The sequence below is a fragment of the Miniopterus schreibersii genome (assembly GCF_964146895.1).
Source record: "Miniopterus schreibersii genome assembly, chromosome: 13".
Taxonomy (NCBI): domain Eukaryota; kingdom Metazoa; phylum Chordata; class Mammalia; order Chiroptera; family Miniopteridae; genus Miniopterus; species Miniopterus schreibersii.
This window is the reverse complement of record NC_138113.1, coordinates 50,017,366-50,040,204: the sequence shown is the minus strand read 5'-3', so window position 1 is coordinate 50,040,204 and position 22,839 is coordinate 50,017,366. Positions and strand designations below refer to the sequence as shown.

At 38.9% G+C, this 22,839-nt stretch overlaps 1 protein-coding gene across 1 annotated transcript in view; it reads right to left on the bottom strand.

The window, feature by feature from the left end:
- Positions 1-22,839, bottom strand: part of RMND5A (required for meiotic nuclear division 5 homolog A) — a 61,842-nt gene that overhangs the window by 6,967 nt on the left and 32,036 nt on the right. Inside the window, exons 3-7 of the mRNA XM_081157142.1 lie at positions 19,203-19,337; positions 17,730-17,830; positions 4,223-4,389; positions 3,350-3,515; positions 1,034-1,136 (exon numbers count right to left, since the gene is read on the bottom strand). Of these exons, the coding sequence (XP_081013268.1) occupies positions 1,034-1,136; positions 3,350-3,515; positions 4,223-4,389; positions 17,730-17,830; positions 19,203-19,337 (672 nt within the window). The remainder of the gene's footprint in view (positions 1-1,033; positions 1,137-3,349; positions 3,516-4,222; positions 4,390-17,729; positions 17,831-19,202; positions 19,338-22,839) is intronic.

Sequence of the window (22,839 nt, the reverse complement as noted above, 5' to 3'; positions counted from 1 at the left end):
CTGTTAGGATCTGTGATACAACTGTACAGGAATAATTCCAGTAGAAGTTGCAGTGCTCGTCAGAGGCCTGGTGGAAATACACCTACTATGACCTTTGTCACTCCCTGTAGGCAAAACTCAAGTATCTACTGTGTCCCATGTTATTCTAAGTAGACCTATGTTATTTCTAGCCTTTAATAGTCCCCAAAGAGAAGGACGGTCTCCATTTTAGAGATGGACAAACTACTTAGGGAAGGTGGAAAGCTGGCAAGTGAATGGAATTGATGGTTAAAACCACGGCCTGTTCCAGACAGCAGTGGACACAGGGCACTGGAGGGCCAATGATGACTGCAGATGTCTAAGACCTTTAATTTAATAGCTATGTACTTATTTTAATTGGTATTAGAAAAATATAACCTGCTCAAACCCATGGTCTCATGAATATCAGTGCCTAAGATAAAAGGAAATCCAATCAAACTGACTCATTGCTCTTATATTTTAAAAAATCGTAGCACAAGTGCTTTGTCACATGCAGAGTGCACTGCACACTACAGTATATCCCACCCTCCCGACTTCTGAGGTCTCCTTCATTAGCTTACTTTTTTTTTTACTTTTTTAAAGAATAGTTTATTGATTTCTAGAGAAAAAGGAAGGCAGAAAAGGGAAACATTGATATGAGAGCATAACATTAATCGGCTGCATCCCACATGCCCCCAAACAGGGATCAAGCCCACAACCCTGGCATGTGCCCTGACCAGGAATCTAACTCCTGTCCTGGCGTCAGGATGATGCCCAACCAACTGAGCCACACTGGCCAGGGCCTTCATTAGCTTTCACTGCCACTCTAAGTCAAAATTTTAAGAAAACTCTTCCAGTGCCTCCATAAGGTGCCTGCTTCCCATTTCTATTATTTAATCATGTCACCTTCTGCATAAGAGAATCCCTGTAAAACAGTTACAATAATGTTCCCCAGTTAAAAGGCAAGACTGACATTTTAAACCCTTAACATTCTAATGGTAGGAAAGGTAAATAACCAAGAGAAAATGAAACTCACAGGTAATTCATCTTTCTGGTTCCAAACTCCGGTGCACTGCCTCTGTTCAATCACAGCTTTAATATTAATTAAAGCGGGCAGCGCCACGCAACCTGCTGAGAAACTGGGAGACAGAAGAGGAAATGTCAATGCCGGGCTAGTGTCAGCTTGGTTCCAGAAATGTCGATTCCTCCAGACTCTGTCTGCAGAGGGCCCTGGTGTTTAGACAGAACACAGGCACAGAGGCCTTTGCTCTGCTAAATTAGTGCACATGTACACATGTGTACACACACACAATTTCAAATTTTACAGAACCACCAGATTTTATGGGCTTTAATGACACTCCTAACATTAATGACATTCTAAGACATTTTCTTGCACAGTTCCTTCTAGACCCAGATCACCCCTGTTCAGGGCACAAGTACTGACAGTTCTCAGCTGAGTCCCTCTTCAGGACTGTCCTAAGCTGAAGAAAGCCACCTGACTAGGGTCACATCTGATGAATGCTCCACATGGATACAGTCCTGCTGTCTCAATTTGGGCCAACTCCACGGGCCCACCAGAGCTCCAGAGCTCCTCAGGGATGGACTGAGGCCTTTGTTTAGCCTGCATCACGTCCCAACTTTTCCCTCTGCCTAATCCTGCTGCTTTCACCCTCCACCCACTGCAGTCTGTTCCCCAGACAACCTGACCTGCAGCCCGGCCATGCATTACAGCCAATTGCACGAGTGTCTCCTACACTCAGGCGTACACCCTATGGAATGCAGATTGTACCTTATTTATCTTTGTATCCTACACATGCCTACCACATAGCAGGGATTAAAAACAGTTGAGGAATTAAACAAAAAGAAGAGCTAAGAAAGTTATTTTCTTAAAACAGTTCTTAAACTTTTTGGTTTCAGGCCCCCTTTACAAGCTTAAATATAAAGGATATGAAACAGTATTTGTTTTTGTGGATTATATCTAACATCACTCATTGTATTGGAAATTAAAACCAAGAAAAATTTTAATTAATTCATTTAAAAATAAACTTATTACATTATAAATAACATTCTTACCCCAAACTCCGTATTTTCCAAACCGAAAGTAAATCTGAGAAGTGGTATTGCTTTACACTTTTATAAATCTCCTTAATGACCGGCTTAATAGAGGACAGTTGAATTCCTAAATCTTCCTTTGCATTCTATCTGTTGTAACGTGTTCTTTTGGTTGAAATAAATGATCCAGCCTCACACAGACATGTGGTAATTTAATTAGCTCTTCAGGTAATTGTGGATATTCTTTAATGCCACAACAAAACTCAATAAGCAGTAGTTTCTTAAAGGTTAACTGTACCATGGAATCTGAATCCTTGCCATTGAATTTTTATACTGTGCTATATTCAAATCCAATGGTCTGTCGTGTACTTAAAAGGAATCTTTTACTCAATGCACGACTTTGTAAGATCATACTGAATTAAGATCTTCAAAGTATTAACACATCTAATTACACAATATAGAAAATAATAAATTCACTAATATCACCACCAATCTCCTCAGAAAAGTCCTTAAGTACTGGAAAGCTATCAAGCTCAGTGTGGTATAAGTTTTCCCAAATTTCTATTTTAGCTCAAAATCTTGAATTTTATCATTATGTCAAAAGATATTGTCAGTTGCTTTCCTTGACAGTCTCCCTTTGCTCATTTTTTAAAATGTCATCTAAACACCTGAGTATGAATAACTGTAGTTTGTCTTTTAGTGGTTCTTTCAAGTAAAAACTGTGTTCCATGAAAAAAGAAACTAGCTTATTAGCTCATAACTCAAACATACAGGTGCTTTTTCCTGAGATAGTCATCACATTTGGCATGAAGCTGGAGTGTTTTATGTGAACTTCCTATTCTGTCACAAAGAATATTAAAAAGGTGTGTACTCAAAGGTCAAGAATTAATAAAACTAATCATTTAAAATGTGTTATCAAGAACATTTTTAAGTAAAACTAGCATGTCTCAACTGCAAGTGCATGGAGTGAGGAATGCAGCGGGTTTTGAGACCACTGCTCTGATCTGTGCTAAGGCTCTGATCTGTGCTAAGGCTCAAGCAATTAACTCACCATTGTTTCCCCACCATCTATGCAAATGTCAATCCAGTGCAAAAGGCTGAGACCCCAGAGATTCACAGATTTCACTGAGAACTGCTGCTCTAAAACTGTCACTGTCAATTATGCCAATCTCTTGAAATATCAACTGCACTCTTCTTCAGAAAGACAATCTCTCAGCTTTAAACACCAAGAACTAGGCAGCTAATTAAGAAGAACTAACCAATGTGATGCATATTTTAGTAATAGGACCAATTTCCATACCTGACACTGAGAGGGGACTCCACAGAGAGACCCAGGAGGGCACAGGCATCCCGTGTAAAGATGTCACAGATGTCAGCCCACTGGTTTGCATCAAGCAGGTGAACATATGGTGAGTTCTCAATCCCTTGTCTCAGGTACACGAGGCTTCCCATCAAAACCTGAATGTCTAAACAAAAGCAGCAGCAATTTAGAGGTGTGAATGATTACACCTGAAATAGAGCTGGTTTGCAGGTAATAGGCCAAGAAAGGCAAGAATCACCACTCCCCAACTGACACAGCCTAAAATAATTTCACAATGTCTTTTAAAATTCTGATCTTTAAAAGCTTGGTTTCTCCCTTCACCTTAAAAGAAATGGCATAAAGAAAAGGGAGAAAAAAAGAAATCACTAAATATTGAACTTCCAGTTATTGTATTGTTATAAATAGTACAGTATAATTACCACTATCTTGAGAAGTAATAATTATGCTATAAAAGGGGCCACCACATATACTTGACTGTAGAATTAACCTAGTACTCCAAAAATGACGCGTGGGGTTAACTACTGCCACCTGGTGCACCCTGAAACACTTTATTGTGGCAATAACAGCAGCATGGGGGCCAGGGAAGGGGGTAGCAAGTGCATAATTTACTTTTTCTCATGTCTCCTCTTAGTTTAATATGAAATTCCAAAAAATGCAATGTCATTTTCTGACTTCATTTATGAGTCTTTAATATTTTATTTTTGTTCTAGAGCTAGCCAGCGCTTTTTCTGTGATTATCATCTATAATTGTCTTTATTAGCAAATATGTATTAGATCTAGGTAAGATAAGCTTCAATTCCAATGGTGGCCAAAGGCCTGTTGAAAACATTAAAAATGTGACTCCTGACTCACCTTTTTGATGATTTAGGGCAAATGGCTGAAAATTTTTAGCATATTGCAATGCCTCTCGCTGATTTGTAGTTCCGCCCATTAACAAACTAATAAAATATAGTCTATGTAGCTTAAATTCCAAGGAGCTGTTTTGGGCTATAAGCATTTCTCGGTTTGATACAGCCCACCTAAAGAAAAAGCAAAGAAGATTTTAACAATACTTAAGAGCCTAGGTAAGGTGTGTTAAAAATTGTTTGAAACCTAAGAACATGAGGAAAAAAAAGTGTTTCATCTGCCATCTTGTGGAAGTTGGTGGTAACATCCATCCCTAGGCCCAGAGACTTAAAAAAAAAAAGGTAAATATAACAATTACAACTAAAGAGGCTTTCCAACCAGTGAAAAAAAATTTTTTAATGTTGTTAGATGACAATTGCATATTTAGTACAGTTTTACACTAAGGCAAGATCAACTCTGATGAGTGACATAACAGATTTGGAACTGTGCAAGGCCATACTTTGAAGCAGGTGTCAGCCAGGAGACTCACTGCTTAATTGCCTAGGTCCATTACTCTTTTCCTGTTAAACTAGCACGTTTATAAATGAATCACAAGACTCGGAAAGGGAACCATCTATCTTTAAACTTTATTAGGTGCAATATTTGTGCTACCCACTTTGGAATTAAAAACAGCAAATATCAGTATTTATTCTCAAGGCACTTTCATGCTAATCAGGCAGATAAAGCCACATAAACATGGGGTAGTGTGTTACACTGTGCCAAAATGATTTGTACAAACATAGGGCTAACGAGGGGAAAAACTGAATGATTTAAACTACCGTGGCTCAGGCCTCTATAGTACAAAGAGTTGGAATAACCAGTCTTGAGATGGAACTACCAGTTCAGTTGAGCACTAAAGCAAAGTATACCAGCCAGCAGTTAAATTCAATTTTGCAATCAAGTGGTAAGAGCGCTTCTTTGTTTCTTTGAACATATCAAGACGTACAAGCTGTTAGTATTATATTCTTCTTTAATCTGACCTTTAGTTGGACAAATATTCCCCACCTAAGCCAATTTACCAAGGACCACTGGAATCTGAACTGGGTATGAGTATAAACTCTGAGTATCTCTACAACTGTAAGAGCAAAAGGCTTCAAGTTACTCATAATGAATCTGTTGACAGAGATTAGACTTCACAGAGCGGCACTTTCATGGGATCCCACCCTTCCCCAAAAGGGCTGCTGGTGCACATGAATACTCGCCAACTTGATGAGCCCACAGCTTAGAATCAAATCATGAAGCTTTTCTGACCTCAAATCTAAGTGATTTTTGAAAATATTAATTACCTGGACCTTGGAAGTATTTACTTAAATTTAAGCAAGCCTTGGATCCTTGCCTGGCACTAAGATGAAACAGTTGCGTTGCAACACCAAGTCTGAGAAATACCACTGATACCAGCAAGGTACTTCCAGCAGCCATGTTTTGTGATTGCCCACCACCACCCATCAGTACCAAAAGTACTTGGCTTTGACAGTGTCTAGTCTGCCAGGCGCCCTCCTGACTTCAGATGCTAAGAGTGCATTTAAATTAGGTCACCTACCTAAAGTTTATCCTACCCCTTTTCTCACTCACAAAAGCATGAGTATGTTTTCCTACTAATGAGTGACAGAGGCAGTAAGCTTTCTGTTTTGTTTCTGATATGAGGTATATGTGCAAAAGTTTCTAGAGTCAAATAAAGAGTAACTACAAATTTTAATAAACAGGGCCCATGCCCGGGTTGTGGGCTCGATCCCTGGCTGGGGGCATGCAGGAGGCAGCCGATCAATGACAACTCTCTCATCATTGATGTTTCTCTCTCTCTTCCTTCCTCTCTGAAATCAATAAAGATAGATATATTTTTAATTTTAATAAACAATGAAAAGCCAACAGAAAAAGGGTAAAGTCCATAGCGGGCAATTCACAAAATAAGAAAATAATTATTTCGTTTCCATAGGCAAATTTCATGATATAATGTTAAAGAGGGGGAAAAGGTGCGATACAGAGAAAAAAGTAACTTCCAGTTACCAGAATTTTTAACATTTATGACTTCCGAAAAGTTGGATTTCACGCATTACTTATCAGCCACCACAGCACTGGCTATGACTAATCAGAACAGGACACCAACTATTAGAGCAGCACCGAGGGGCTAAAACCACCATGCGGACACACCATGAGCAGCAGCTAACAGTATTCCAGATGACAATGATTTTTAAAATAGCCTATGCTGTCTTATGTCCTCCAAGTTTTCTATAGTAAACATATATTACTTTTATATGTAAAAAGGTAATACATTTTTAACCTAATGCAAAAGTAAACAAAGTTTCTTAATTTTCCCTTTTCATCAAAAAGCTAACAGAGTAGCCCAGCTGGTGTGGCTCAGTGACTGAGCATCAACCCATGAACCTGGATGTCACTGTTCAATTCCCGGTCAGGGCACATGCCCAGGTTGTGGGCTCGATCTCCAGTAGGGGGCGTGTAGGAGGCAGCTGATGGATGATTCATCACTGATGTTTCTCTCTCGCCCCCTTCTCCCTTCCTCTCTGAAAATCAACATAAAAAAAAAAAAAAAAGCTAACGGAGTAATTGCAAATTACATTTCCTACAACTAATTCAAGCCATGAATTATGAAGTCAAGCTTTTCAAGCTATAGAGGTGCCCCATTTTTTTAACACAGAGAAGCGTTTCTCTTAGACAATGTAATTCCTAATTTATTACTTGAATTTATTTTTATACTTTCAAATTCTGTTATAAAACACAGCTACACAAAATAATCAGAAAAAAACTAGCATTGTTAATTCCTACCCTTCCCCAAGAAATTTTTAGAAAAGTAAACAGATAGAGGGAGTGCAGGAGAATGCAAAACCCAAATTCACAAAATACAAGTTCTGACATGTTTTTGTTGTTAATCCTCACCTGAGGATATTTTTTCCATTGATTTTTTTTAGAGAGTGGAAGGGGGTGGGGGGGAGAGAAACATCGATGAGAGAGAAACACATTGACTGGTTGCCTCTGCACGTGCCAGACTGGGGCCAGGGATCGAACCTGCAACCCAGGTACATGCCCTTGACCAGGAATCGAACTCAAGACCCTTTGGTGTGCAGGCCAATGTTCTAACCACTTAGCCACACTGGCTAGGGATTCACATGTTTTTTGAGGTCTTATTTCTTGTCATTCTCTTCTGGGACAATGTATTATATTCACTTAACCTCCGAATATTACATTAAGCCTAAATCTCACAAGGCAAGGGATTAAAATAACTATTCTAAGCTTCTATCTTGCTGGCAAAATGTCATTTTCTAAACTAAGGATGATATATCCCATTTTTACCCCCAAATATGTAAATACATTTAAGCATTAAGGTGAAACCCTTGCTTGATAGGGCCTCTGCCTCATACCCCCAGGACCGTACCCAGGCAACCACATGTATATTTTCTTGACCCCCTAATTCCTTAGCCACAATTAACTGGCGAGATAATCACAGGTTTTAAAGTCACTCTTGTGTTGTCCTAATAAGAAAGCTCATGTATCATTACCTCCTTTATGACTGCTTCACGACCCTACATCTTTTGCTGTGTAAGTTCTTGATGGGGTTGATTCCTTCACAATCGTAGCATACACCTTAACTAATCTTTGAAACCTGGCTGGGCACAAATTTCACAATAGCATTCTGATCCACACTAGCAGCTTCCCCAGATAACATTAGTGAGTTCATGGTGACTTCTGAGATGATGAAACCATCTTTTATTGGCAGTAAAGTTCTTCAATCCCCTTGTAATTACTGTTTTCTTTCAATGAGGTAACTAACTTCAACACTTGGCCTGAATATTTGCCAAACCGATGGAGGTTTTTTTAAACAGTTTTCAATCCAAAGCAGAAGTAAACGCTCTGTTTTTAAACCGTAAGGAGCTTTCCGTTCCCCGTGCAACTTAAATTACAAGATGTTGAAGCGACTCTGCTTTTTTATATTCAAAGAACCTTTTCATGTGCTTTGTACCACAGCTTCCTACAGGGCCCAGGTCTCGACATAGCTGTCATTTTTCAAGTCTTTCTAATCACATTCAATTTCACTTCTAGCAATTCACCTTTGCTGACCAAGTCCCTCTTTCAATTATTCACTTCCATATTGTGTCAAGGGTTTATCACTGGGAGATGAGGTGCCAACACAACTATACACTTGCTCTCCGAGGGTGGAATGAATAACAGATGTGCAGTGAACAGTCACGGAGAGACTCGGAGAGAAGTGACGAAGTGACATTTGATTATGATCATGAGGCACACCTGTTACTTATGTAGTGATTTGCAGACTGAAGAGCTGGCACAGAAGTTTGTATTTTATGCAGTTATTCAGTTAATATATTGTCGTAACTGAAATTTGAACTGTGCTGCTGGAGAACTGGTGTTATTTAACTATACTGTGGTAAATGACACTTGGGCATATTGAAATTGGTTCAACAGAGAGAAAGAGCACAGGGATCTTAGAGGCAAGAGGTTACTTTATAAAAACAAGGAAGGCTCACAGTGGTACAATACAGAAAGAAAGAAAGATATAAATTTGAGGAACTGAGCAAGTCAGGGTGTTTAGGTTCTATTATCACAAATCTTAATTAGAAAGAAAATGAGATTAGTTTTCTATTTTCCAACAAGATTTCTGCCCCTCCACCCTTTTTTTTTAAGGGGAAGGAAGGCTAGGCTGGAAAACCAAGGGGCTTATGCCAGAAGGGGGAGTTATGCAATTACTGGATGAAGAAAGCAGTGGTTGGCCAACAGGATAAATAAAGGTATTTGTCATGTAGTATGAAGAATTAAAGGAGGACGCGGTGAGTGTAGCTCAGTTGGTTGAGTCATCCCATGCACCAGGAGGCTGCCAGTTTGATTCCCGGTCAGGGCACATGCCCAGATGGTGGGCTGGACCCCCAGGAGGGGGCGTGCAGGAGGCAGCAAGTCACAACTTTTCACTCTCATTGATGTTTCTGTTCTCTCCCTCTCCCTTCCTCTCTCTGAAATCAATAAAAACATATTTTTTAAAAAAAATGAAAGAAGGAAAATAGGCCCACTGACAATAGAACAAAGGTAGAGAGGTGCAGGCCAAGAAAAATAGGCAAACGTATTCAGATAGCCTGACTTAGCAACTCGCGTTACCATCAACAGCGATATGTCCAGGTGAACTTAAGTTAGTCCAGATAAAAGAAAAAGACTTGTTCCCTCTACGAAAGCAGAAGCCTTCCCCCCAACATAAGTGCTAATTTTTTGCAAAAGTACAAACACAAACTGAGTAGCTGAGAACAGAGTTGAAAAGTTCAAGGTGCAGGCTCAATTACCATATTGTCTACAATTTTCCTAATACAGTAGAACATTGATATAATGGACTAATTCTGGTGAAGGAGTGTCTGTTAAAGCCGAAAGTCCATTATATAATAAAGTAGGTTTTCTGAATGAGTATGTTAAAAAATTGAAAAATTAGTTAGTTTACCTGTTTTTACTTACGTAGAGATGTTTTTGTAATTAAAATTAAGTTTGTATGAAAGGTTTAATTTCACAGAAAAGTTTTCCATATGTATTACTGTAACTTTAAATTTATAGTGAATAGGCCTAGTAAATGTGTGCATTCACCAGTCACTGCAAGGAAACAAATGCCCACAGCTGGGGTGTGGCTTAGCGCATGTGGGAACATAGCATTTAAAACTGCTGCAGAAAGTCACACCAGGTGACAACAGAAACATTAGCAAACTCAGTGAGGTACAATCACGTGCTAATCATTTGTCAAACATTGTTTACTCTTGAATTTAAATATGTAGACTTTAGTTGTAGATATGTAGTATTTATTTATGTTGGTGAGATTACTACAATGTTTTTTCCAACATATGGCCTATTCACTAAAGTTTGTTAAAAAAAAAACAAAACAGTGAATTAATAACAACAAAAAACTACAACCTGTTAATTTAATTATAAGCAAATCTTGGTTAAAAGCATTTTTAAATTAACAGGGTGTTAATTTCACATGACATACCAACCAGAAATTTTGTCCGTTAATTCAAGATTCACAAAATTGAGGGTTTACTGTAATCTCTCCATTCACTGAACTTCAGATGTTCTGTATTTGAACCTCTCACATGGCTCATCCCACAATCTATTCAGTAGGATAGTTTCTGGTCTCTTAAGTAGGGGCTGGGGCTGTACCTTGCTCATCTTGGCACACCCCCTACTTTGAACGGGGTATTCAGACAAGGAGTGCAGGTTAGTCGAGTCAACTATACATGGACTTAAATCTGGCTCTGTTGTGTGAATTTGGGCAATCTGTTACTTAATTCTCTAAAAATCTGTTTCCTTACTATAAAATGGGGAACTTCAAAGGGTTGTGGGTATTAAAAGAGAGGACTAGCTAAAGCACTGTGCACACAGACTGGCACAAAGACATTCAATAATAAGCTACTTAGTATGTGTTTACTGAATGGATGAAATGTTACCATTCTTCAAAGTCATATTTTCAGTAAGAAAATTATATTTAAAATTATATTTAAAAGAGTTGCTTAGGCACTGCCACGTAACACTCAGTGCCACTTTGATTTTCATAGAAGCAACTGGGTGGAAATATGACAATATGCATATACCTGTTAATCCCTTTCAAGAATATTTTAAGTTTTCTTAGCTAGAAATTCACACTGAATATTTGGGTATTTGATTCTTGGAGCAGGAATAGGGGTAGAAGATAGTCTCAGCCTTAATTAACCTGATAGCAACCAAATCCAAAACCTGCAAAGCACATGAAACTACAAAAGCACAAAACTATAATCAGCACTAAAAACTTAGCCCAGTGTCTACAAAGCACTAGAAGACATATGACCAGAAAGAGAAAGCCTAGTGAGAGACATTAAGGTATGGGGTGCTGTACTCTGGGATAATGGCATTTCTAGTAGAAAACTTTTGATTTTTAATTTTTAAAAACCAACCACCACTATACCACAACCAGCAAGCTAATAAACATTCGGTTAATTACTGTGATTTTTAAAAGGACATTCTGGCCCGGCCAGGCGTGGCTCAGCGGTTAAGCATCGACCTAGGATCCAGGCGATCGGGTTCATTCCCGGTCAGGGCACATGCCCGGTTGCGGGCTCGATCAATTATTCGCTCATCATTGATGTTTCTGTCTCTCTCTCCCTCTCCTTTCCTCTCTCTGAAATCAATGAAGATATATTTTTAAAAAGTAAATAAAATAAAAAATAAAATAAAATAAAATAATAAAATAAAATAAAATAGAATAGAATGACATTCTGCTCCCAAATCTCCAATGTAAGCCAGGAGAGTACTGTCAGCTGTGGAACCATTCCTTGTTTAGAGAAATACTGTAGACAAAAGGATGACATCTAGTCACATCCCAAGGTCACATTATCTCTGTTCACTGCCCTGCATCCTCTGGACCTTTTGGGCCTCTTTCATTAAAAAGACCCCAAAACAATAATACTTATCAGCAACCCACATCTACACAATTATCCCACGGAAACACTGAGCATTAATTATCCTACTTGTCAGGCCCCTGAAAAGACTTGGCACATTGTTAGCTCCATATTTAGAATTTCCATATTATTCCAAAAATAATTAAAACATATTCCACCTTCATAGTTTGTTCTCCCCCAGGAACCTAACTGACAGAATTAGTCTGTTTATCTCACTCCTCTCACAATTTTGCCAATCTGCCCTGGTGTCTATTTCTGGTAATATTAAAATAAAAATGCCTCTTGCCAATTCCCACAGCACACTCCACTACAACCTGTCATAGCACTTTTCAAGGCTTACAAATAATATCTTCTTTTTCTAAGTCTCCTTCAGAGCTATATTCTTGGGGGTAAAAGCTGAAGTTCAGGGAAATGAGTGACATTTATTAACTCCATAGGTGTGGACTTGGCTGAACATCATTGGTGACTGAATCAAGTGCTTAAATATTCAGAGTGGCAAAAATGACGAAAATCAAAGTTCAGCCAAAAGTTAAGAACCCTATAAACTTGGCAACAGAGACTGAAATGGATAGCTAACATGTTATTTCTGAGGTATTTTCAAATGGTAATTTCTCAGATATGGGTTGAATCCATCATTGGAATTACTAACATTTTACTGGTCTCAGAACTGGTGTGAATCTTTGCTCTTCTTAATATGGTATTTTAAGAAACTATACAGCCTATAGAATTACACATTTGAATCTACATAAAAACATAATACACACACTTCCAACTTTACATAATTTCCTCAGAAATGCAGTTTGATAAGTGTGCCCAATAGCTAGGTGTGGCAGGGGCCACCATCGTGAACAGCACAGTTCTATACAGACTGGGGGTTTTTAATAAAGTACTTAAACATAACATTGCCTTATTTATTGCGTTTCCTACCACAAAACCAAGATTTTATAAACCTAAGTTAATAATAGGCCAGCATTTTTCAAGCACAAACTCCGGAGTCTTTCCTCTTAGTTCCCCCTCCTGGCCTAGCTGAAATCCTCCTCCTTTTAAACGCTTAATCTCATGGCTGGTTTATTTCAGTTTTCCCTTTCTTTTTTAAAAAGATTTTTAGAACGAGAGGAAGGGAGAGAGAGAAACATCGATGTAGAGCAAAAGGTCGATTGGCTGCCTCGCTCACGCCCCCTACAGTGGGTCGAGCCCGCAACCTGGGCATGTGCCCTGACGGAGAATCAAAGGCAACTTTTGGTACACGGGATGCCGCCCAACCAACTGAGCCACCCTGGCCAGGGCTCCCTTTCTTTTTATGAAGATTCTCGATTTCTCTACAGTCATGGCCTGTGTACTCAATTCTTTGGTGAGAATGTACCCAGATAAGAGATGGCCACATCCATTCTTAGTGAGGACTACCTACTGTCTTGGAACTTCATATAAACTTTGCAACAAACATAAAACAGACAACAGAAAATGATATGATCCCAAATATTTTCTCCCTCTTGGCCTTTATATTCCATGTGTTCTCTTCTCTCCTGTATCCTTTCCATCGGGCACCTCTTTCCATTTTCAATCAGCTTCTTTTGTAGAGTAGCTCTTTCTCCACCAGACTAGCGCATAGGCACAGTGAGTTAAACATGTATCCCTCCACTCATCTCTTCTGCCTTTGCAGAATGAAGAACCCCAACGAAACAAAAACAACAACAATGCAAAAACAAAAATTCAAACTCCGGGGGAAAAACACCACCCTTTCAAATCTTCATTCCTTTTCTCCAATGGCATGAGAGTCTTCTGTGGTTCTGGTGGCTATTTAAAAAGCCCAAGTCAGCAAGATTGCCCACCTACAGGAAACCAAAACTAAGGCTGAGAACACAAGACCCGGGAAGTTGCTTAGTCATTGTCACTCCAGCGGCAGTCGAGGCTCCATGATCAGGTACTTAGGCTCATCCTTCATTTTCATTTTCTAAAACCTTTCTCTGCTTATAAACTATGTCTTATTCATGGATACTACAAGATACTAAAGAGAAGCATTTTCTTCTCCTTAGAACTCCTGTTCACACACAACACCAAGAAGCCACAATGGCAAGCTCACCTCACATCCCTCTGTTTTATTTCTAGCCCCACCTAATCCCTAGGCTTAGAGATGGAGTCTTCTCATATTTCAACAGCCTGCCTTATACTGTTCATGGCCTGTCCAACATAAAATCTTTCTGTGGTCTAAACTAATAAAATAGTTACTCTCTCTTCTTCTGTGAAAATTCTGGAACTTCTTTTTATAACCATTCGGTTATTTTCTGATTCCTTATGCCATTCTACTGAGGCACTGAAAAAAGAACTGCAAATTCTAAAGGGCTATGAGGCCCCAGGGCAAGCTATGGGTATTGAAGAAAAGAGGTTTCCAAATCTGCAAGGTTCAAAGTCAGATCCTAGACTGTGGCAAATCTGCCAATGTAGTATTACTCTGAAGCACCTTTAGAAAGGCAACCAACTGGCTTTCCCTAAAGACAAGCACTTTCTTTCAAAATGTTGACAGAAGTAACAGTTTCTGTTTTTCTAATATTTCTCTATCTCTTTGTATTAAATTACTGTTATCTTCTTGTTGCCACCACAGACGGTCTCTGACTTAAGATGATGGAATGACTTATGATTTTTTTGACTTGACGGCGGTGCAAAAGCAATCTGCATTCAGTAGAAACCGTACTTTGATTTTTGCATTTTGATCTTTTCCAGGTTAGTGACATGTGGTATACTCCCTTGTGCTCTCTCATGATGCTGGGCAGTGGCAGCGAGATGATTTCACACAACTATAAGCTAATGTAAGTGTGCTAGGCACATTTAAGGTACACTAGGTAGGCTAAGCTATGATGTTTGGTAGGTTAGGTGTATTAAATGCATTCTCAACTTACAATATCTTCAAGTTATGATAGGTTTATTGGGGCGGAACCCCAGTGAAAGTTGAGGAGAATCTTTGGTTATTTTTGGCTGTGCTTTTACCTGCCATATGAAGGAGGAGGTCCTGTTGGTTCCAAGTTCTGCTTCAAACTATTCCATCACTTATTTGAATGCCTACTTTGAAAAATAAGCACTATGCTAGGTGCCAAGAGGATTTTAAAAAACAGATACAGTAATCTAGATGAAGAGAAAAATCTGTACACAAACTCAGAAATATATGGGCAGGAACAAAAAGTAGGCAGGCTCCTGACTAGATCTGTAAGTGCAATTAACTGTTCTTCTGCCACTTCTCTCTACCACGACATTCTTTTCTGCCTTTTTTCCACTGTCTCCTATTATTTACAATTACCAGCTAAGGCTCTCCAGATTTCCTTTTCATCTAGTCTCTCCATGACCTCTGTCCATATCAGTTGTTTTTTGATTGGCCTGTCTCAACTGCCTAGGCTGCCTGGAGGTGACCTGCACCCTCTGACCTTCCTCCTCCCCTCACGGGGGGTTCCACATGCTTCCTCCCTGCATATACAAACAGAAGATGCCACATGACTGAAAGATATTTTCCCCTTGTATCTGAACCAGAGTTCCCTAAACTGATGTCCTACATTCTTCAAGTTTTGCTACAAATAGAGTGAATTTTCCTTACCTTGCTCTCAAAAGATGCAGAGTAAATATCTGCTTATACTCACCAGTAACAGGCAAGAAATGGAGAAGTTTGAGTTGTTGTAATAGAGATTTCTGTTAAGCTAAGATTTCCAAACTTATGTTCCATAGAACTCCAACTTTGTGGGTTTTAATAGGTGTTATGGGTGGGAGTGGGGGTGAACAAGAATTCTTGGGTCAAATATGCATGGGAAATACTGTGTTTTACAAAGTGAAATGAGTTTCTTTAGGACTGCTGATGGAGTATCTAATATGCTAACGTAAATCTCTTACAGGAAAGTATTAAGGAAATAATGTGAGAAGCACTTATCATATAACCTTTAACTCCCTATCTTTTTTTCAGAGTATGCTCTAGGCCTCAATTCCTCTGTAAAATGAATCCTTACTTCATAAGATTATTATGAATATTATAAGTTAATACGTGTTAAAAATAAGGTATGTTAAAATACATATTCATATATGTAAAATGCTTAGAACAATGCTGGGCACATAAGTATTCAATACTATAATTATCACTCCATTCCCCTACGCTGATATGTAACATGGCAACATTCCCAGAAACGTGAAATGAGAGAACTTTTACTGTATAGTAATTTCCACTGTTACTACCAACTGAATGGAACACGTCTTCCCTTTGCCTGAAAGGCACTGCTTGAGGCTACGAGTAACAGAAAACATTTACAGAAATAATTGATACGTACCACATAGTTATCAGTAAGAAACTTAGAGCTTATAGAAAAAGAACAAAGTTAAAAGTGTCTTATAAAGTTTCTTCATGCCAAAAGGAAAAAGCCTTGCGTACTCTGAGTGCTGAGGTGGTCCAAATACGCAGCATAGTCCTGGTATATAGTAAGCACTCAATAAACATTTGACGGAAAACCTGAGAAATTAATGGATAAATGAACCCTACCTTGAAAAATTCAAATATTATTTCCAAATCACTACAGAGCACCTGGGAAACCCATTATATTTTTATTAGGTTCCCTCATTCTCCTTTATAGATGTTTAATCTACATGGAATATGAAAATAAACAGAAGAGTGGCTGCCATACTTTAAGAGGTGTTAGAGGTATTTCATCGAATTTAATCTTCCAGGTGTGTCACAATCTATTTATTGAAATCTGCTTTCAATAAATAAATAAATAAATAAAATTATAAAGGTACTATGCATCACACACAATGGTACCATTTAAGTGACATCTATCTTTAAAAATAGAGTACATACCTACCTCATATTTATAATTTATACAGGAATTTAGAATTTATAAATTTACACAGAAATCTATCTATTTCTACCTATTCATCTTGGCTGGTTTTAGAACTCTACAAAAATGTCTGAGAACTCAGAAATGATCAGAAACAGAAAATTAAGCTATAAGAATTAAACAGGTTAGTAGAAGAAAAAAATGTGCATTTTATAAAATCAATAAGGATCTTCCTTTTTTTTTCTGGTAAAAATGATCTCAAATACTGCCAACTTTAATACCAGGATCCTAAGGCTATGATCTCATAACAACACCACTGTTTCTATCACCCAGTTTCTTCTTTATGAGCTTCTCTCTCTCCTCCCTCTTCTGTCCTTCCCATGAGCCTCTTCTCTCCCCCTCCCTTACCTCTTTCTTCCTCTCTTCTCCTCCCTCCCTCCCCTCCTTTCTTTTTCTTTCTTTCTTCCTCTCTTTCTAATAAATAACCCAGTAATCCTCACATTAAAAAAATTCTAGGACAGAGGTCAGTGAACTATGGCCATGGGCTAAATATGGCTTGCTGCTCGTTTTGTATGGCAGATGGCCAAGATAGTTTTTTATATTTTTAAAGGGTTGTAAAATAAAACAAAGAAGAATTTGCCATGGAGACCTTATGTGGCTTGCAAAACCTAAAATATTTATTATCTGGACTTTTACAAAAAATTTGCTGACTCTGCTCTAGGATGATATTTATCATAGCTTACTCAGAAATTCAGATAATTTATAGCAATGACAAGGGTATAGTAAATAATTAAATTTTACAGTGGTAATTAGAATAGGACTCCATCATAACAATATTTGCTCTCTTCATACATACCACTTAGTTCCAATTATGTTGTTTTTTTAGAATACTAGCACAGAACCCGCAACATTATGGAAGTTCAAATATCAAACAGACTGCTTGAACAATAGTACTTCAGTCATGATGCTAGTCTAAAGTGTTGGTATAGCCTGGATACAAGAAACCCTTTCTCTCAGGGGAATTCAGATCAACTGATACGTGAAGTAAGCTCTAGCCATTTCTCATATTACGCATCCCCCACATTTACTTAGCTAAAAAGAAATAAAATAATTCTCCCTTGATTTCTCTGAAGTCTACCCCAGGTGAGATATATATCTCAAAATCTTTAATGTGTTTTCTAATTAAGTTTTCTTACAGAGTTCTCTCACAGTATTCAAAATAAAACAAACTCAGTAACTTACTCCAGAGCAGGTCTCAGAACTCGGACTTTTAATGCTTCTAATATTCGATTTAACTCCACAAATGGTTCTTTCTGACTGGGGTCTACAGAGAGACCAGATTCCTGGGAAAAGAGAAAGAACTTTTGTTAGCAGTAATCAGGATAAAGAGATACAGTAAAAGCATATTCTAAATTAAATACGGGACAAACCATTAAAGACACTTTTCTTTATCATGTATTTCTAGGGCAGAGATTGCTGATTGAACCCTAGTATCATTCTTTCTCCTTTTCCAAAGTAGTAGAACCCCTAAATTTTAGCTGGGCATATAACCATATGGAATAAAGCTGGGTATGACTGCAAGATGTAAGTTCTGGCCAATGAAATATAAGCATGTGCTCTTTGCCCCTTCCTGTAATACCAAAAGGTACAGAGTTTTCACTGGGATCCTGGACCATGAGGACAGGGGGCGCCTTAGAAATAGGAGAGCTACAAAGAGCCTAGGTCCTAAAAGCTCAATGGAGCACAGTTATATAGTATATACTGTGGATTGCTTACTACCTCCTGTTTCTGCGCAAGAAAAATAAACTTCATTTTTGTTTAAGCCACTGGTATTTTGGGTCTTTGTTACTTGTAAACAAACTTAATCCTAAATAACACCATTTACTTCAGAAACTTTATATGGACACACACACAATTCCCATAAAGTACAGAGAAAGACCTGAGTTATAGTTTATCTGTTTAAAATTAGAAAAGGCTTAAAAGTTTCGTTTACAGACTAGCTTTAAATTATTCAATCCTTATAGTCCTTAAACAGAAAATACAACAGTACATGGTAGCTGAGGACAGAATTTGAAGACACATAAATTTGGAACTGAATTCTACCTAGTTCCTTTACCAAGAACCTGTACAGCCTTGGGAAAGTTACTTCTCCAGACCCCAGATTCCTCATTTGTAGATTGGGAGCAATAATTTCCATCTCCCATGACTGCACTGAGAATTAAATGCGGGGCATGGCTTGTGGTAAATACTCAATATGTGGCAGTTGCTACAATTATGACTAGGTGGTGTTTGGTAAACTGTTCTGAGATTCCTACGCTTATGTCTAATAGAAATAAAAGACAAATAGCACTCATCTGAAATAAATTTGAGCTTGAAGTTCATTTGATAAGCAAAATTCTCAAAGCTGGGCCAGAAGAGAAGAACAAACATAAAGCTCTTGGTCCCAATCAAAAGAGAAAATGAAGAAAAGTAGCATCACTTCTGACCCTTTTGCTGAGGACCTGGGACTAACGTTTCGGGGCAGGAATAAGGAAATAGTTCAGTTAAGAAGTTCCAGGGTTAGAATTTCACTGATTAAAAAAAAGATTTCCTAGTAAAATAAGGTCAGCCCTGATAATCAGTATATTAAGAATCTATCTATGGCTAGAAGAAGACTCAAAAACTCCAAGGAGTTCCTTGTTCTTTCTCGTCTTCTTGCGGCTGGCACCCCGTTACCTGGCAGAGCTCCTCCGCAACATCCAGCATTCCTTGTCGAAAGAAGTGCTCCACCATCACCTCATTGAGAAGCCTTTGGCTGTCTGCCTGCCAGCAGCCATCTATTCCCACACTGCTAATGTCAGAATCAAAGTTCTGAAAAAGAAAAGAAAGAATTCATGAATTGATTAGGATACATCACTGTATATGATTTTCACCCCATCTAAAAGAAAGAACAGCCTTCATTTCACTCTGAGATACCCCCAATAAGTACCCAGTTTAATTCATCTGTAGTCTATGACAGGAAGCAGTTTTTTTCTTTTTTAGTGTTTTTATTATTTTTTTTATTTTTGAGAGAGAGGAAGGGTGAGAGAAAGAGAGACAAACATTGATGAGAGAGAAACATCGATTGGCTGCCTCCTACACGCCCCCTACTGGGGATCAAGCCTAAAACCTGGGCATGTGCCTTGACCAGAAATCAAACCAGTGACCTCTTGGTGACACTCAATCCACTTAGCCACACCACCGGGCAGGAAGTAGTTTTTCCACTGCTCCTTTCTAAAACTCTCATTGATTACTGTTGGAAGAGTAAACAGGTGATGTTTTAAAGGGCATTCTGTAGAAATATATAAATTTAATAAAGATTTCTGTGAATAAATTGATTTTTTGGCACTATACAATACAAATTACTTTCAGAGGTGTGCAGTTCCATGCTATTTGTCTAATAGGGAAAAAAAGTAAAAACCCATATGCTCAACATAGAATTAATTAGTCCATGACATATCCCAACAACTGCAGTGCCAAGATGGGAGATGAAGGTGGGGGATGGAGGTGGGAGTATGGCCACATAATTAAGAGAGGAGGCTCTGGGGCCAATCTACCTGGTTTTGAATCCTAGTTCTATCTCTTACTAGCTGTGTGATCTTGGTCAAATTATAAGGTCTTTGAGCCTCAGCTTCCTTACCTTAAGTAGAAAAAAATAACACTACCTCCCTATTGTGGGCTGAACTGCATCCTCTCAAAATTCCTATGTTGCTGAAATCCTAAATCCCAGTATACATTATAAGTTAAAATGAGGTCTTTAGGGTGGGTCCTAATCCATTAAGATTGGGATCCTTATAAAAAGAGGAAATTAGGAAACAGGTACAGAGGAAAGACTGTGCAATGGACTGCATGTGTCCCCCCAAAATTCCTACACTGAAGGCCTAACTGAATGACTATTTGTCTGTAAGGAGGGGATAAAGGTTAAATGAAGTCATAAGGATAGGGACCTGCACTAAGACGACAAGGAAGAAACACCAGAGCACGTGTTTATGCGCTCTCTCTCTCCCCCTCTCTCTCCCCCCACCACATGAGGATGCAGTGAGAAGGCAGTCATCAGTATGCCAGAAAAGAGGCTGTCCACCTGCAATAGGAAATGAATTGGCTAGGGCCTTGATCTTGGACTTCCTGGTCTCCAGAATTGTGAGAAAATAAATTTTTGTTGTTTAAACTACACAGTCTATGGTATTGTGTAATGGCAACACAAGCTGACTAAGAACCATGTGAAGATGCAGCAAGAAGATGGCTATCTATAAGCCAAAGAGAGAGGCCTCAGACGAAAGCAACCTTGCCAACACCTTGATCTTGAACTTCCAGGCTCCAGAATTGCGGGAAAATAAATGTTTAAGCCACCTAGTCTGTGGTACTGTTACAGCAACCCTAGCAAATTAAAACATTCCCTTACTGGTTAAATAAAATGGTAGTTGCTACTATTCTAGTATTACCATTCACAATTTAAAAGTGAGGTTCATTACTATGTATCTACTAACATGGAAAAATGTCCCTAATACCTTAGGTAAGAATATAAAAAAGTTACAAAATTATGACACCCCCTTCCTTCCCCGCCAAAAAAGAATACCTGCTGTGGCAGGTGTGGCTAAGTGGTTAGAGTGTCAGCCCACACACCAAAGGGTTGCGAGTTCAGTCTCCAGTCAAGGGAATGTACCCGGGGTTGCAGGTTTGATCCCCGGCCTCGGTGGGGACACATAAGGGAGGCAACCGATCAATGTCTCTCTCACATCTATGTCTCTCATATCTATGTCTCTCTCATATCAATGTCTCTCTCCCCCCCCTTCCACTCTCTCTAAAAATCAATGGAAAAAATATCCTCAGGTGAGAATTAACACACACACACACACACACACACACACACACACACAAAAGAATACTATACCTGCAAATGTTTAGGAAAAATATCTAAAAAAATTTGCAAGGATTACCAATGAAGATTGCCATGCTTCACACAAAGAACAAAATTCTTTTCATAATGCACAAATAAACCCAGTTCTGGCTAAAATCAAGTAAGCACACTCCACTATGTCTCTCCCACTGACTGCAGTTATAAAATCAGGACAGAATAAATGGAGCAGCTATTTGGGGACATTAAAAAGTTAACAGGAGTAAGTAGATTGAGGAAGACGGTCAAGAGAATCGGTGGTGAGTTTACTACTTTTCTCTCCTCAATATCTCTCGGTCAGGATGCAATGCAGCCAAAACCCAGAACTGGGCAACTGGAATTAAAACAGAGAGCTCCAGGGGAAGCCCTTTAGTTCTGCCATAAGGAACAGAAATGGGCTTTCCTACCACTCAGAGAATAGGGGAAATCACATGCTTTTTCCCCTCCATTTTCTTTCATCTCTAGCTCAAGGCAGTCTGCTGCAGGTGTATTAGTTTTCTGTTGCAACTTAAAACACCACAATGTTATTATCTCACAGCTCCATAGGTCAGAAGTCCAATAGACTCAGTTGTTTCTCTGCTCCAGGTCCCACAAAATTGAAATAAGGTTGTCAGTGATCTGGGCTCTTATCTGTAATCTGGGAAGAATCCCATTCTAGGCTCATTGAGCCTCTTGTCAGAATTAACCCATGCAGCTGTAGGGCAGGGGTCCCTGTTTTCTTACTGACTGTAGGGTGGGGATTGTTCTCAACTTCTACAGGCTACCCACATTCTATCTCATGCCTCTCTCTCCACCCTCAAGGCTAACAACAGAGGTGACATCCCTCTCACACTTTTAATCTCTGCCTTCTTTCTGACCATCTCTGCATGTAATTATATTGGGCCTGCCTAAATAATCTCCCCATTTTAAGGCCAACTGCTTAGTAACCTTAATTATATCTGCAAAGTCCCTCCACAGCAGTATCTAGATTAATGTTTGATTGAATAACAACAAGGGAACAGGGAAGGTAGCTTTAGAACTCTGTCTACTATAGCAGGCTACCTAAAACTCGGGAGGGGATCCTTTCTTTTCAGTAAGAGGAGCTGCAGTCCTAAGAGAGAGGGAAAAAAACCCCTACTGCATCTTTGCTCTCTGTCCTTCCACTACTTAGCCCCAGATACAGACACAGTCATGGTACATGTATAGCAGGCAAGGTAAATGAAGCCCCAGCTTTCTGGCCAGATAACCAAAATAGCAGCCTCAAAGAACCATAAAGTATAAGAAAGATCACAGAGAGGGAAGAACTCAGAAAAGTGGCCCCTTAAAGTTGTTTATAAACTCCTGGCCTCATCCTTGAGTTGCATGGGCATGTGTATGACCCAAAGTAGCATACCACAGAATTTGAAAACTGAACTAGGGGATGGACCTAGTTTCCAAGTCCTAGAACGGCCACTGGTTGGC